Consider the following 17,202-nt stretch of genomic DNA (forward strand, 5'->3'; position numbering starts at 1 on the left):
ACTTCTGGTAGACACTTTATTTAGCAAGAATTCGTTTTCTCCACGAAAACGTTTCTTTTTTGTGTCATTTCTATGCTATATTGTAGTATTGAAAGCATGTCTGTTATAATTATCTTACCCACGTGCGAGAGGGATGAATGGTTGTCGTTTCATAAACGTTCCTATGTCTGGCGACATGTTTCATGTCATATGGAGAGTTGGAGACCCATCATCAGGCATGAGTGCTCGCGGCGGCTAGAGTCCGTGCCTGCATTGTCGGTTCCAAGATAAAAAAATCTGATTTCTATAAAACCAACAAGTGTGGAATGTCCACAGTTGGTTTCATAAATTCCAGACCCCGAATGATTATCCTCCATTAATTCACTCATTGTTATATAAATATTTGATTAGCTTTAAAGATAAGACCCCCTCCTCCTTTCATTGGTATCTTCATTGCTGAGGTTGATTGCTGGTTGAGGCTGGCTTCATTGGTGAAGTCCCAATAGAATCAATTTTATTCTGACTTTCTGTTCCGGTTCTGAAGTTGGGTGTAGAGGGTGGAAGGGATCTCATCTGTCCATCTTGTTGGACTGCGACCTCTGGATCGTTAGCGATCAACCTTGCCAGTTGCTCAAGGTTGTGGCCTTTTCCCCTCCAAAAACTCCAATATTCTACGTAAACAGATGGTTGATAACCTGGTGTTGATTTTCAATTCGCGTAAGACACATTTGTTGCCTTCCGTCAATCCAGGGTATTTGCAAAATCTTCATCTAGCACCACATCTCGAAAGCGTCAATGCGGTTGCAGCCTTTTTCAGACTTCAAGTCTCAGCTCCAGTTTTGGTTTTTCTACAGACATGCGGTTCTTAGGAACCAAGAATTATGGAAATAATCCTTGTAGCTGGGTCTCTTTTGGCCATTCCTATGCTTATTCTGATTTATTTTTTAGAGGAACCGGGATTGTCGATGTTTGCGCCGAAGTATATGAAGTCATCTACTGTTACTGGCCTAAGAGCACCTGTGTGTTGTATCTACCTACCACAATCCACCACCATGAGCTTGGTTTTTACTGTGGTTAATCTTGAGATCCGTTTCCAGACTGATGCGTTCCATTTTACCAGTGATATCAACCATTTCCGCTTCATTGCGGTTAGAAAATTGGTGTTATTTGCCTATCTAAGTATCTAAGGTTCGTTATTTTGGTGTCCACCAATGATGATTCCTCCCTCCCAGCTTCCGCAGGTTCTCCTGATAATATTTTAACCGTAGGCAGCTGACGGGCAACCTTATCGACACCTTTTAAAAAAGTAAAAGGGCTTGAAGTTACTCTAACGATTCAGTTTCCTTTTTCAACGGAGTTTCAATGAAAGCTACCAATTATGCTTGATGTCAAAACGATGCAGTCAAAGGCTTTGCTATAGTCGATGAAGCAGAGGATCATCGAAGTACTGAATTCGTAAGCCATCTCTCTCAATGGACGTACATTTAGGATCTGTTCCCACCTTTGCCCTTGACGAAACTTGCCTGTTTTTGCGGGATCTGCCAGTCCAGGATGTGACATAACCTGCTGTGTAATAGCACTTTTCTGGCTTGGGACCCTTAGGTCCTGTAGTTGTCCTTTACACAATTACAAATACGTGATATTTCAATAACCTGTTATAATTTCTAGTGTCTTAGTTGATTTTATCGAAGATGATTGCTAACTGTAACATTTAGCATCTAAAATATATTTATTTTTTGTAACAAAGACCTAAAACCTGCTTTTTTCAAGATTTAATTATTAATATTTGTCTTTTGAAAGTGGTAGTTTAATGAACACTACTAAAAAACTACTTAAGTATCGATTTTGACGGAAAATATTGATTTTTCATGAAATAAAATAAAAACCGGGAAATCACCGGTTTACCGGTTTTGCTTACGCTATGTCGGTAAATTACCGGTTTTGAAAAACGACCGGTAATTGCATTCCCTAAGTGTGACTACTTTAAGACAGCACAAGTTGAAATATTTTCAATAGATTATAATTTAACTTGTGTTCATTAGAAAAGAGTAATAAACAATTTAATGTTGTTTTCATTACAAAACGAATCGTTTCACCCGCGTGAATATTACTTCCACTTCACAACTGCCACAGATACGGACAACGTCAGAACTGTGTTTAGAAACACACATCAAATTAAGTATACTAACACATGCGTTGTCTAACATTGGTGTATTCTAACACTAACTGTACAGAAATTAATAAAAGAGAAAGTAACTTGACTTTATATCGTTTAAATTTCATAGCTACCTACTTAATCGTTTCATTAGCGAGAGTGCTACTTCCACTGCACAACTGCCACAGATACGGACAACGTGAGGACTGTGTTTAGAGACACACATCAGATAATACTGATACAATGAGCTGTCTATTAATATTGGTGTTTACTGAAACTTTTTATTTTTACTGTGCAGAAATTAATTAAATAGAATTAAACTTGAATTTATGTCGCTTGAATTTTCGCAACACAATTATTTGTGCTTCATAAGGCCTCTTACATCTTGACAGATGATTTAAGCAGCGTCTGAATGCGAGAGACAACGCCTCGCGTGACTATATAGACCTATCCGGGAGCGACATGCCCGTCCGCATTTCGTACACGTAAATTGAGGCCCCACCGCCGAGGAGAGAGTATCGCGACTATCGCGACTGTGTCTTTTTGAACGCTTTACGGCTAAGTCTTGAAACCAGGTGTTGTCGTGGGTTTCTCTACCTTTTGCGACGATACTTCTCCACTCATTGCGGTTCGATGCAAGTTCGTCCCACGTGTTACAGTCGATACCGAACGCAACCAAGTCACGCTTTATGCAATCCTTAAATCGTAGTATGGGTCGACCTACGCTACGTTTCTCGAACGCGACTTGGCTTAGCATAGTCTGCCTGGGCAAACGAGTGCTGCTCATGCGGTGCATTTGTGCTTACCTACCTACTATTAGGTAATATTAGGTACTAGAGACGTCAACCTTAACAGTAAACTTTATCTGAAATGTAGGTATGTTGATCTGACCCTCTAGCACAACTTGCCTTGTCGCGCGCGAGTCCATACTTGAAATCGCGGTTGATGTATGGACTCGCGCGCGACAAGTCAAGTTGTGCTAGAGGGTCTGGTAAGGAATGAACTACATGAAGCCTTAATAAAACATACATTAAAAAATAACTTAGACCATTTATTTACATAAATTAAACATTACATATTACGCTAAAATCACACACTGTGTTTCCGACTTAAAGCTCATGGTCCAAATGAATCGCTCGGCATCAGCAAACCTGAAAGAAAGATTTTACGCTGCATTAAATTAAAATCAATTGTCTATTTAGAAAATCACTTGCGACGCTCAATATTACCCTTACCCTTTTTAATTTTGAATTGGATTCAGACTCGCGATGGTAAGTAAGGTCAAAAGTGTGTCATAAGGGTAAGTGTGTCTGGCCTTCACATTTCGCATATTTAAACAATGATCATTGTTTAAGTTTATTGAGCGTTCAATACGTTAACCAATAATCGTGAGTAGCAAGTAGCAAAAGTATGAACTCGCAAAACCACCTGTAACAATGAGTAAAAAGGCCAAATGTGATGGCCAGACGAGGAGTGTCTTTTCAAAAGGGTCTTATTTCCACTTTGAACTTTTTTTGGGAAATCGAGAAAAACATAATTCCACGGTATTGATTTTGAAATTAATATCTAATTTGCAAAATTGTAATATTGTAAGTTGACGTTAATGCTATGATTACATTTTATTTTATTTGTAAGATTTTAATTTAAGTGTTTTTATATGTTTTAATGGTTATTAATAAATACGTTAACATTACAAACGTAATATTTAATTACCATATGTTTTTGAGAACTAAGCACTTTTGATGCGAACTTTTGGGAATTAAGCCCTTTTGTTGTGGCCTTGTAGCGTAAATGTATGTATGTTTGTATTATTTTAAAACAGTTTTATTTTATTTTTGGATTTTGTATTAACGTTAGTTGATATGAATGTTGTTGTACTACATACATTTTTTTATCCACATAAATAATCATTACACATTTTTCAAAATGTTTTCATGTTAATCTTTTTTTTAAAGATCAAGGCGAGACTTTTTGAACTTTTATCTCAAAACAACTCGTAATTTTCTATACTAAGAAAAACTGCAAACAAAAAGAAAAAATTAAAATAAGCCGTTTTAAAAAGACACTCCTCAGACACACTTCGACTTATGACAGTTATGATATGACACACTAACCCGTATTACCTTAATATTATCACAAGAGGTTAATGAATATCTGTGTCCGCTCGTTTTTAAGAGTATAATGTTAGTTAAAAATAATTAATTATTACATTATGATATACTTACTTGCAAAACATGCATTAAGGAAGCAAATACCGCAGCCTGCGAACAGCGCGCGCAGCGCCACCTGTAGGTAATGATCAATAACTTGTATTAGTTTTTGCAAATCACCTAACATAATCGGCGAGACTAAGGCCCATCGTCTCCGTTGGCTCGGCCACGTTTTAAGAATAGAGGATGATCGTGGCGCGAAAAGGGCATACCTAGGTCTCTCAGTAGGACGGAGGCCAAGTGGACGGCCTAGATATCGTTGGGGTGATGCCGTTGAAGCGAATCTGCACGATCTTCAAGCATACAATACAATACAATAGTAGTAGTGTCGGAGAACAAGACTCATTTTGGGTCGCTGCGCCAATAAGTAGTAGTAGTATTCAAATTAGAAACAAGATTTATGTAAATATTCAAACATTTCATAAATTATCCCGCGTTCAAAGTAACCTCAACCTCCTAAACATACTACTCACACTAGAGAGAGCCTCGCGTTGGTTGGGCGCCATGGCTGACAGCGCTCCAATCATGATCCCCATAGAACTGGGGTTGGTGAAGCCACAGAGCGCGAATGTTGCCACGATCTCACCGCGGGGCTGAAATTATTTAAATTTACACTTAACATTGAACATTTTTGCACATTTAACACATATATGTATTACAATTTTCAAAAACAGTGGATGGCGCTAGCCCTAGATAAGGACACTTTGAGAGAGATGGAGGAGGCCTTCACCCAATGAGGAATTCATCAAAAGAATATACAAGAATTACAAGAAAACACTTTTGGCTGGATAGTTACTTTTGATGAACTAGCGACAAAGAAATAATAAAACTCACTTCAACCCTTTCCACTTAAGTATAGTTTGTTTGAGACAGTTTGTTGATCTTATACTCGTAAGTATAATCGACCCTTGCATAACTTAACCTCACTTGTATTTTATGTAAGGTACAGAGAGGCAAATCTCAACTGGGGGGCTAAATGTAACTGGTACATTTTTTCCGTGTTATACAATGTTTGCATTATTATAATAAATAGATTGTCCACAATAATGGAAAAAATGGATTAGTTTGATTATAATCGAGATTTGCCCCGCTGTACCTTACCTAAGACATGAGTTCTTATGAAGGTACTTACGGAGAGCAGTCCGTCTCGTTTCATCTCGCCCATCCGCTGGTAGGCCACGAACTCGTTGACCACAGTCTTCAGTCCCACTAGCGATCCCACCAGTTCACACTCGTCCCACGGTACCCCTGTTACAATATAACACCTTTTATACGGTGACACAAAGACAAACTGACTCTAGACTTTCGACACCAGCACCGATAGCAGGGTAGCGCGATAAACGATAAAACATCAGGGCGTCCCTATCGCACTTACAAATAGTCCGAAAGGGACGGCCTGTAGGCCTAGCACATGATGGCCGCGGGAGTATGTCGCCGCGAGATAGATGCCACGTCTTCTTCTAACTGTATTAATGACATAAGGACGGGTAGTCTATCTCGCGGCGACATACTCCCGCGGCCATCATGTGCTAGGCCTACTGATGTTATATCATTTATCGCGCGGCCATGATTGCCTGCCGATCAGTACCTAAGTATCTCGAGTAGCTATAGCTCTCCTTTTACGACACGATTTTAGTATGAAGTTACTACGAGCGTGACGTATTGGAAACTCGAATTTTGTATGGAAAATTCGGGACACATTTTTTTATCGTCGGGATTGAATCAGCTCGTGATTCTGAGAACAATGAGCCCAAACACGTCCAGATCTGGTGAAATTCGATATTCGGGAGGTAACTTGGAAAACGCTCAGCTACAGAACTTACCCATGACGTAACAGAGCGGGATGAACACTTTCCCGAAGATCCACTCCAGATTAAGCCCCGGCTGCCCTAGCAGCCCCCCGCAGTACCCGAGGACACCGTTGGCGAAGGCGATGAACGAGACGAAAGCGACGATGTTGGCGACGATGTTCAGGATCAGAGCGATGCCGTTGGTCGCGCCGCGGGTCGCTGCTGACAGCGCGGATTGGTCCTCACTGGGAAAATTTAAGAAATTACTACTCGTATCCGGCTCGAAGGACCACTTGGAACATAATAAAGTAGATTAACGGTCCGGATATTCAGATTATTCATGTTGCCAATATATCTACGTTGGTAAAGTATAGGTATTGAAGTTGAGGACCATTGAGGCAGACTAGAGCGGCGCGAAGGTCGACCAAACAGACGGTGGGCTGCCGATGTAACCCAGGCCGCAGGGAAACAGTGGATGTCGCTAGCCCTAGATAGGGACACTTGGAAAGAGATGGAGAAGGCTTTCACCCAATGAGGGGTTCATACACTGAAGACTTTACTGTGCTGATGGTGCCTACAATTTTTTTTAAATGTGTATTGACGTGATCTGATTTTAAAATAAAAAATATGTCATTTGTTCTTATAAAACATAAAATTACGCAAAAATATTTGAGGAAAATATGATTTTGGCCACTTCCAGGCTACGAACAGCGCCATCTAGTTTTAAGCCTAAAATGCCCATACATTTCAGGGGTATGCTTTTTAGTATGGGCTTTGTTAGTCCAGTATTAAATCGTTCTTGCCGTTAGGCCGTTTTCACATTATCCGATCCGATGTCGGATGTCGGAAGGATTTCAATATTTTCAATAGAAAAAATCCAAGATGGCGCCTGTAATGTATGGGATATCGGTCCGACATCCGATATCGGATCGGATAATATGAAAACGTGCTTAGGCAGTAAAAGGCCGTTTTTCTAGCAGACACCAAATAACATACCTGACCACAGGCTGGATATTATCCACAGCAGTTAGAGACCGTTTGGTCTCCGGCATAAGGAGTTTTGCGTAGCAGATGGCAGCCGGCGCTGACATGACACTGGCGGTCACCAGATGCGCCGGTTCAGCTCCAAACGCGATGTATGTGGCCAGTATTGTACCTGCAATGAGAATTGAGTGTTACTGCCGTATTCTATCATTTTAAGATGTAATATGATACCTACGTACTGACCTGTAGGCAAAAGTGGCGTGGTGAAACTAGTTTTACATATCCGATCTACACCGTGTTTCACTTAACACTAAAAACCTGAAAACCGTTTGTCCAGAATCGAGAGTAGAATCGATTGAGCTATATCTTGATGGGGGTAATATTTTTATTTAAATTAGAGTATGTCTTTCCCATCACGGAACAATGGTATTCCGGACCTTTGGGAGGCGTGCGCGGGGCCGAAGCCAACACGTAGAGGCCCTTTCGACACTTTAATGAAATGTAAGGGGTACACCGAGCGGATGTTGCCCTTGCCCATATCATGGGACACACGCAGAGGCAACACCCGCCAGGGTGTAAGGACTATTTGAGAGTTAATGGAATCTAAAATGAACTGGTCTATTTTGATGAAAGTGATGGACTAAATACTGGGCTATGGATAAAAAACCGGACGCCTGCCTAATAAAACGGTATCCAATTTTATTTCCGGACGGTGTCTCGTCCCCACAAGATGGGCCCCCACAAAAAGCGACATCCAAGATGGCTCAAGGGCAACACCGGTGTGAGAACTCAAGGGTGTCGAGAGGTGTACACCGCTTTCTGCCCAGTGGCTGTTAAGCCACTGCACCAACTCGCGTCTTATGCAAATTTTCACTTCCACCCCTGGGGCATGTAGCCCTAACGACTCCACTCTGGACGGCCAGCCAAGGCAAGCCAGAGGTAGAGAGTACTGTCCCACCCACCCGCCTTACGGGTAACAGAACTCCCCAGGAGCACTCGGGTACGTGGGGTCGCTGTTCCCCAACAGCTCGCCACAAGCTGCCCTGCGTTGAAATTAGTATTATTATTTATTTTTATGTGCCTATTCTATTGTATTCGTAATACAACATTGTGTATATCGCATTGCTAGAGGTTGTTTACATTTTTCAGTATTTGGGGGTATTAATACTGGCTGGTTACTTGGACGATTATTTTTAACACGCTTTTATTAGGTCGTCGTGTATGTAACTATGTATGTAATGGAATCTAAGGAAGCTAATTTAACCACCTTCCAGGAGTCGTAGCGTAATGAAAATTGGCAGCTATATGTAGTTCCGATGACAATACAATAATATGGTACTGTTGAGCTGATCTGATGATGGAGTCGGAAGATATGAACTGGAACTACATGATGGAACATCGTATCATAGCCGTTTTTGGGTTTCTTAGAAAAGTCTTGTAATGAACTTTGACTACAATTAGGTTTCAAGGTCTGATGATGAAGCCGAAAGATATGAACTGGAACTACATGATGGAACATCGTATCATAGCTGTTTTTGGGTTTCTTAGAAAAGTCTTGTAATGAACTTTGACTACGATTAGGTTTCAAGGTCTGATGATGGAGCCGGAAGATATGAACTGGAACTACATGATGGAACATCGTATCATAGCTGTTTTTGGGCTTCTTAGGAAAGTCTTGTAATGAACTTTGACTACAATTAGGTTTCAAGGTCTGATGATGGAGCCGGAAGATATGAGCTGGAACTACATGATGGAACATCGTATCATAGCTGTTTTTGGGCTTCTTAGAAAAGTCTTGTAATGAACTTTGACTACGATTAGGTTTCAAGGTCTGATGATGGAGCCGGAAGATATGAACTGGAACTACATGATGGAACATCGTATCATAGCTGTTTTTGGGCTTCTTAGAAAAGTCTTGTAATGAACTTTGACTACGATTAGGTTTCAAGGTCTGATGATGGAGCCGGAAGATATAAATAAATAAATAAATATTGGGGACACCTTACACAGATCAACTTAGCCCCAAACTAAGCAAAGCTTGTACTATGGGTGCTAAGCGACGATATACATACTTAAATAGATAAATACATACTTATATACATAGAAAACATCCATGACTCAGGAACAAATATCAGTGCTCATCACACAAATAAATGCCCTTACCGGGATTCGAACCCAGGACCGCGGCTTAGCAGGCAGGGTCACTACCGACTGAGCCAGACCGGTCGTCAACTGAACTGGAACTGATATGAACTGGAACTACATGATGGAACATCGTATCATAGCTGTTTTTGGGCTTCTTAGAAAAGTCTTGTAATGAACTATGACTACGATTAGGTTTCAAGGCCTGATGATGGTGCCGGAAGATAAGAACAGAAAAAGGGGGGGGGGGGAGGCTCGAGGGGGAAGCATGAAAGAAAGATCAACGTAGTATTTAGAATAAGTTGGGTTAGCGTTTTCTTGTGACCTTTAAGAGCAAACAAGGGGGGCTCGGGGGCGAAGCCCCCGCATGAAAGAAAGATCAACGTAGTATTTAAGATAAGTTGGGTTAGCGTTTTCTTGTGACCTTTAAGAGCAAACAAAGGGGGGCTCGGGGGGCGAAGCCCCCGCATAAAAGAAAGATAAACGTTGTATTTTAAATAAGTTAGGTTAGGGTTTTCTTGTTACCCTTAAGAGTAACGAAAAGGGGGGCTCGGGGGCGAAGCCCCCGCATAAAAGAAAGATTAACGTAGTATTTAAAATAAGTTGGGTTAGCGTTTTCTTGTGACCTTTAAGAGCAAACAAAGGGGGCTCGGGGGCGAAGCCCCCGCATAAAAGAAAGATCAACGTTGTATTTAAAATAAGTTGGGTTAGCGTTTTCTTGTGACCTTTAAGAGCAAACAAAGGGGGGGCTCGGGGGCGAAGCCCCCGCATGAAAGAAAGATCAACGTTGTATTTAAAATAAGTTGGGTTAGGGTTTTGCTTGTTACCCTTAAGAGTAACGAAAAGGGGGCTCGGGGGCGAAGCCCCCACATAAAAGAAAGATTGACGTAGTATTTAAAATTAGTTGGGTTAGCGTTTTCTTGTGACCTTTAAGAGCAAACAAAGGGGGCTCGGGGGCGAAGCCCCCGCATAAAAGAAAGATCAACGTTGTATTTAAAATAAGTTGGTTTATGGTTTTCTTGTGACCCTTAAGAGTAACGAAAAGGGGGCTCGGGGGCGAAGCCCCCGCATAAAAGAAAGATCAACGTAGTATTTAAAATAAGTTGGGTTAGGGTTTTCTTGTGACCCTTAAGAGCAAACAAAGGGGGCTCGGGGGCGAAGCCCCCGCATGAAAGAAAGATCAACGTAGTATTTAAGATAAGTTGGGTTAGCGTTTTCTTGTGACCTTTAAGAGCAAACAAAGGGGAGCTCGGGGGGCGAAGCCCCCCGCATAAAAGAAAGATCAACGTAGTATTTAATATAAGTTGGGTTAGGGTTTTCTTGTGACCCTTAAGAGCAAACAAAGGGGGGCTTGGGGGGCGAAGCCCCCCGCATGAAAGAAAGATCAACGTAGTATTTAAGATAAGTTGGGTTAGCGTTTTCTTGTGACCTTTAAGAGCAAACAAAGGGGGGCTCGGGGGGCGAAGCCCCCGCATAAAAGAAAGATCAACGTAGTATTTATAATAAGTTGGGTTACGGTTTTCTTGTGACCCTTAAGAGTAACGAAAAGGGGGGCTCGGGGGCGAAGCCCCCCCCCCCCCCGCATAAAAGAAAGATCAACGTAGTATTTAAAATAAGTTGGGTTAGCGTTTTCTTGTGACCTTTAAGAGCAAACAAAGGGGGCTCGGGGGTGAAGCCCCCCGCATGAAAGAAAGATCAACGTAGTATTTAAGATAAGTTGGGTTAACGTTTTCTTGTGACCTTTAAAAGCAAACAAAGGGGGGCTCGGGGGCGAAGCCCCCGCATCAAAGAAAGATAAACGTTGTATTTTAAATAAGTTGGGTTACGGTTTTCTTGTTACCCTTAAGAGTAACGAAAAGGGGGGGCTCGGGGGGCGAAGCCCCCCGCATAAAAGAAAGATTAACGTAGTATTTAAAATAAGTTGGGTTAGCGTTTTCTTGTGACCTTTAAGAATAAACAAAGGGGGGCTCGGGGGGCGAAGCCCCCCGCATAAAAGAAAGATCAACGTTGTATTTAAAATAAGTTGGGTTAGCGTTTTCTTGTGACCTTTAAGAGCAAACAAAGGGGGGCTCGGGGGCGAAGCCCCCGCATGAAAGAAAGATCAACGTAGTATTTAAGATAAGTTGGGTTAGCGTTTTCTTGTGACCTTTCAGAGCAAACAAAGGGGGCTCGGGGGCGAAGCCCCCGCATAAAAGAAAGATCAACGTTGTATTTAAAATAAGTTGGGTTAAGGTTTTCTTGTGATCCTTAAGAGTAAAGAAAAGGGGGGCTCGGGGGCGAAGCCCCCGCATGAAAGAAAGATCAACGTAGTATTTAGAATAAGTTGGGTTAGCGTTTTCTTGTGACCTTTAAGAGCAAACAAAGGGGGCTCGGGGGCGAAGCCCCCGCATGAAAGAAAGATCAACGTAGTATTTAAGATAAGTTGGGTTAACGTTTTCTTGTGACCTTTAAAAGCAAACAAAGGGGGCTCGGGGGGCGAAGCCCCCCGCATAAAAGAAAGATAAACGTTGTATTTTAAATAAGTTGGGTTAGGGTTTTCTTGTTACCCTTAAGAGTAACGAAAAGGGGGGCTCGGGGGGCCAAGCCCCCCGCATAAAAAAAGATTAACGTAGTATTTAAAATAAGTTGGGTACCTAATGGTTTTCCTGTGACCCTTAAGAGCAAATAAAGGGGGGCTCGGCAAAAAAGAAATACTTAAATTTTGTTTTGAATTAGTTGAAATGTGACAATATTTTCTAATCGAGTCAAACAAAATCCCACTAGCTGAGAGCTTCAAAACAATGTATGGCGAAAGTATGTCTCTCTAATGTCTTCAAGAAGTCCGCGATGGCACATGTCTATATTGTCTATCTTTTACGGATAACTTACTAGGTATAAACATTTTTATGATAATACCGTAATAAGAAGGTAGCCGCTAGTTATTATTAAGTAGCAATTAGCAATAAGTACACGTTAAGCCACAAATGGCATGTAAAATCTGCCTACTTGAAATAAATTTATGTATATAAAAATGTTAAAAGTATTTCATTATTAATGACTAAAAAGTATCAAATAAATTAATAGTTTAAAAAACACTATAAAACACGCTTTTATAAATACACGTAAAAGCCAAAAATAAATTATGGATCGTTCAAGTTGTCTCTATTTGTGAGCTGAAGTTTAAAAACTATGTGCTTTTAATTATAATATTTGATTGTAAAAGCGTGGGGCGCTGGAACAGGAAAGACTTTCTTGTAAACAAATACTAATCCGAACTTCCTGGCGAATGAAGTTGCATAAGAACATAACGTTTACATATGCCGCCTAAGGGTTACCAAAGAGAACCAAAGATATCTCGTCCACGAACAAGAACTCTGCATCCTGTCACTGTAGACACTTTCCCCTTTTGTACTTTGATTACCGGAAAAAAGCGGCGTTCTAAGTGTCGGTGACTGTCGACTCTCCTCGCTACTAGCGCATATTTTGTCAGAGTTCGACAAACTGGTACCTACTTTGAACACTGACTTTTAATTGATTTGACTGTTTAATGTAGAACCTACTAGTCATGCTGCAACTCCAGTTAGCGCGTCAATCTGTGAACCCTCCTTCCCGTAACATAGCATAATTTGATTTATCAGCAAGTTATACAAAAAGTCTTTCCTGTTCCAGCGCCCCACGCTTTTACAATCAAATATTATAATTAAAAGCACATAGTTTTTAAACTTCAGCTCACAAATAGAGACAACTTGAACGATCCATTATTTATTTTTGGCTTTTACGTGTATTTATAAAAGCGTGTTTTATAGTGTTTTTTAAACTATTAATTTATTTCCACTACGAGTTTGACGTTGTTTGTCAATTTCATCTTAATGTTTATCATAAGATTCATAAGTCATAACAAATTGAACTCGTACCTAATTACAACCTTGTCATTTTGAATATTGGGTTTTTTGCTTACTGCGATTACCTGTCCAATTTGAAGTTTACTGTGACAAAGCTTTAAAGTGTTTTACAGTGACATCTTAGCTGTCTATTGGTAAACCTTATGTCGTTGCAGTAACGTACACAAATAAATAGTTTAATGGTTTATGATGGTAGTTAGCAATTATTTTATTGAGTGTAGAGCTAAAAGTCAAGTAGAGTTGTCCAGAAAATTAAAAATTCAATAAAAAAAAATAACCATCAGATTAAAAGATGAATACTCTAGATGAGTTTAAAAAAATAAAAATCAGTTGGGGTGTCTGAGGTTTTGAGTGATACCGGAAACACGTTGTATATTTTATCTAAATCTAACATATTATATATCTAATTTGAATCAGACTAGGAACTAGTGGTTTAATCGCTTCCACTCTGTATCTACTTATACAAACGAAACTTTAATTGTATTGTGGCTAGGCCGCCCGGTTAGCTCGACAAAAAAATCTATACCAAAACCTTATTGATTAATTATTAAGATTGTATATTTGACATAATTGTTATGCTATATAGCAGCCTGTACCTAGAATTTTGTTGCTATAAAGATCTAATTAATGATTGCAGCGTCGAAAGTACCTAATCTAGATCCAATGTAATTGTTAATTTCTTATTCCTATTGCAAAACCACAAACCAACCTACTAAGTATGTATTGTGTTTTTGAGAGTTTTGTTCTGGGCCTAAAAGATGAAAGACAATGATTCTTGTTCATTTTGTTGTCTGTCCGTCTTTTCGTAGCAAAACAGTCCTGCACAGATATTGATGTATTGATTTGTGTTGAAAACAGTTGCGCATCATCTACGTTACATTGGAATAGGTATTATCCATTCTAATATTATAAATGGGAAAGTGTGTGTGTCTGTTTGTTTGTCCGTCTTTCACGACAAAATAGAGCGACGAATTGACGTGATTTTTTAAGTGGAGATAGTTGAAGGGATGGAGAGTAACATATGCTACTGTTTGTCTCTCTATTGCGAGCGAAGCCGCGGGCAAAAGCTAGTACATAATAAATAATATTATTACTTGCCAGAGACGGTGGCGAAGCCGGAAGCCATGACGACGTGAAGCTCTGACGGCGTGAGGACCCGGATGTACGCCTTGATCAGCAGGACGGACTCTGTCTGAGGAGAAATAGTTTGACTCAATCAAGTCCGATGTAATTGAATTTTAAAGAGGCGTTTGATATCCCGAGTTTAGACGTGCTGTAAGTTTGCAGTGGCGCATAAATTAAATTCAAATGATTTACCTAATAAAATACTAACTGTCCCAGGAATAATAGAAATCAATCGAAATATAAGACTAAACGAAGCAGCTTAGGACATAAAAATTTGGTGTACCTCAAGGTTCTACACTTAGACATCTTTTATTCCTCACTTTACAAAGAGAATAGGTAAAATATAGACATCAATTACGAGTGAATATTATTGTTTTGATAGTTAAGAAAGATGAATAATGAGATTTAAAATGGTTTACCATTCCAAGGAAACAATTAGCGACAGCGATGACGCTCTCGCACACAGTAGTAGCTGTAGCGGCTTGCAGGAGTTCGCCAAGTTTGCTGCAGAACCACTGCAGCGCTCCCCAGTAGAACATCACCTCTACAAGCATGCTGAAGAAAAATATCACGGGCAGGGACTGAAAGAAGATAATAATGGTTAAAGAAATTAACGATATAAAAGTAGAAATGTCTGTATTTAACATTGTATTCTCAAACAAACGCCAAGGTATACTTTCAGATATAAGACTAACGTGTGTCATTAATAAGTATGTCAGTTTGTCAGTTCTGAATAATTTGAACAACTAATAAATTCAAAATGTGAGTCAAGGATAAACATAGTAGAACATTAAGAATTCCTTGAAAACAACCCATATCAGAAAAAAAATGTGCAGGATAAATTCTTGGCAAATTTTAGGATTATAAGCTCTAGTTGGCACTAGCATCTAATGATCTTACGATGATAATATTATCTAATGTAGATACTTACAGCGAAAGCGAAAACATTTTCTGTCCTCACGAGAAGATCGCCGAAAGCGAACGCAGCGCCCTCTATACCGTAAGACAGGAACGTCGCAACCTGGAATAACGAAACAAGGTTACGAAAAAAGACATATCAAAGTTGACGAAGTAACCCGACGATCGAAATAGCGCAAGGTCATTGTTGTAGGTAGTTAGGAATACTAGACCACTAAACACTGGTTCTACATTTGTTGGTGATTCTTTTAAGCAAGGTGATTGCAAAATAGGTCAAACCTTGGCTTGAAATGTATGTAGGGCCCCCCATATCTAGCTTCTCGCGAGCGTAGCGTCGGAACCAACTGTATGGAAAAAGACGGCACTTTGCCATACAGTTGGCCCGACGCTGACGCTCGCGAGACGCTAGATGCGGGGGGGCTTACTGTCTGGTGACATCGACACCTAACCGCTGGTTGTAGCAATATGTGGTGAAACAAGAGTATGATCACAAGACTTGTTGAATGTCCTAGGACAACTCATAGGTGCATAGGGCCTCCACAAGACCTCGTCCGTCCAAATCTTGCAGCTCGTTCTTCTCGATCCACCTCCAGGCGTGAAAGAAGGCTTTTGCGAGCTCGAGGCAGCCACTCCATATCTTGCACAGCGCTACTTTGTAGGCAATACTCCACAAACCTTAAATACTTTTAGTATTCACAAGTACCTTATCAGAAAAGCACTGCAGTGCAGTTCGGCCCGGCTCCCACCGAATGAAAAGAAGAGCGAAAATGAACTGAAGAAGAAGCCCGCTGCAGACTGTCCGCCATGCTATCCGGCCGGGATGCTTCGAGAAGACGAAACCTGGTGAAATACAGCATAAATCATAGAGTTGTTGGAGTCAGGCCAAGCCAAATTGGCAATGATTTTGATAGCCTTGCTTATGAAAGGGTTGAGTAAAAGTCATAATTTTATTGAAGTGTGGCGAGTATAGATCGCGAGATTCACGATTCGCTTCTAAGGTTTTTGCGCAAAACAACAACACATGGCATAAATGAGACATCTTCAAAGTGTCACATCTTCTGAAGATTATCTTAGGTAAGTGTTGCTAGTGAAATAAGCTTCTGGTAAAAGAATGTTAGTTTCGCAGTTTAAGGGGATCTTTTTAAAATGATGGTTTAAACTTGTATTAATTATGATGATGCAATATCTTACCTAGCAGCAATATAATGCCGATCCCGCTTAGTGAGATGAGTCTCTCCGGCTGATCCCTTGTGTCGAAGTACAGGAACAAGGCAATGCCCAATAAAAGGGCCACAGATAATATTACTCTTAACCACCTGAAAAATAAAAGAATAATATATACTCTTATGGGAAAGTTAGTGTTATATGATTGTAGTGAATATGAATGTAGCGAAAATTAAGTAACGGTAATGAAGAACGTAAAAATGATAATCAACAGAAATATAAAAATCTTATTGTTTTTGAAATAAAATTTGTAGAATATACAGAAGTTGGTTTATGTAATGATCAAGGAAGTGTTAACAAAACAGTTAGCTAACTTTGTAAAGATCTGAATAAGATTATATTAAATGAGTGAGCGTATATAAACATCTAAAAAAGTATTTTAATGATGACGATATTGCTACACTTTAACCTGTCTTGAAGTATATTCAATGAAAATAATGATGAATACTCACACAAGCTTCCAAACGAAGCCACTAGCAGCAGCAATGTTGCTGTACACATTCTTAGAGAGCCAGACGCCGAAATAGCGTTTCACGACGTAAAAGTAGATGAGGAAGAAATATACGATGCCGAGGAAGGCGATGAGACTGCCGAAACCCTCGCAGAGGTAGAGGGGCTCGTCCGCTGTAAACAGAAATATTCTTTAACTAAAGCATCTAAAGAGAATATAGATATACAGCGGCAGGGTGAAGAAGATGATAAAGAAGTGTACAATATTAAAAAAAGAGTTTTAAATTATTAGTGGGACTAATAGAGAACGAAATTTTGTCACTAGGTTAGGAAAAGAAAGTAGA

At 40.1% G+C, this 17,202-nt stretch overlaps 1 protein-coding gene across 5 annotated transcripts in view; it reads right to left on the bottom strand.

The window, feature by feature from the left end:
- Positions 1–3,164: 3,164 nt before the first annotated feature.
- Positions 3,165–17,202, bottom strand: part of LOC125238612 (sodium/nucleoside cotransporter 2-like) — a 62,730-nt gene continuing 48,692 nt past the window's right edge. For all 5 annotated transcript variants that reach the window (XM_048145969.1, XM_048145968.1, XM_048145970.1 and 2 more), the window contains 12 exons: positions 16,861–17,032; positions 16,376–16,500; positions 15,888–16,024; positions 15,198–15,287; positions 14,686–14,847; positions 14,240–14,333; positions 7,131–7,290; positions 6,168–6,379; positions 5,477–5,592; positions 4,818–4,937; positions 4,360–4,420; positions 3,165–3,285 (listed from right to left, as the gene is read on the bottom strand). In XM_048145969.1, coding sequence (XP_048001926.1) covers positions 3,251–3,285; positions 4,360–4,420; positions 4,818–4,937; positions 5,477–5,592; positions 6,168–6,379; positions 7,131–7,290; positions 14,240–14,333; positions 14,686–14,847; positions 15,198–15,287; positions 15,888–16,024; positions 16,376–16,500; positions 16,861–17,032 — 1,484 coding nt within the window. In that variant the 3' untranslated portion in view covers positions 3,165–3,250. The remainder of the gene's footprint in view (positions 3,286–4,359; positions 4,421–4,817; positions 4,938–5,476; positions 5,593–6,167; positions 6,380–7,130; positions 7,291–14,239; positions 14,334–14,685; positions 14,848–15,197; positions 15,288–15,887; positions 16,025–16,375; positions 16,501–16,860; positions 17,033–17,202) is intronic.

Source organism: Leguminivora glycinivorella, chromosome 24 (genome assembly GCF_023078275.1).
Source record: "Leguminivora glycinivorella isolate SPB_JAAS2020 chromosome 24, LegGlyc_1.1, whole genome shotgun sequence".
In the NCBI taxonomy this organism is placed as follows: domain Eukaryota; kingdom Metazoa; phylum Arthropoda; class Insecta; order Lepidoptera; family Tortricidae; genus Leguminivora; species Leguminivora glycinivorella.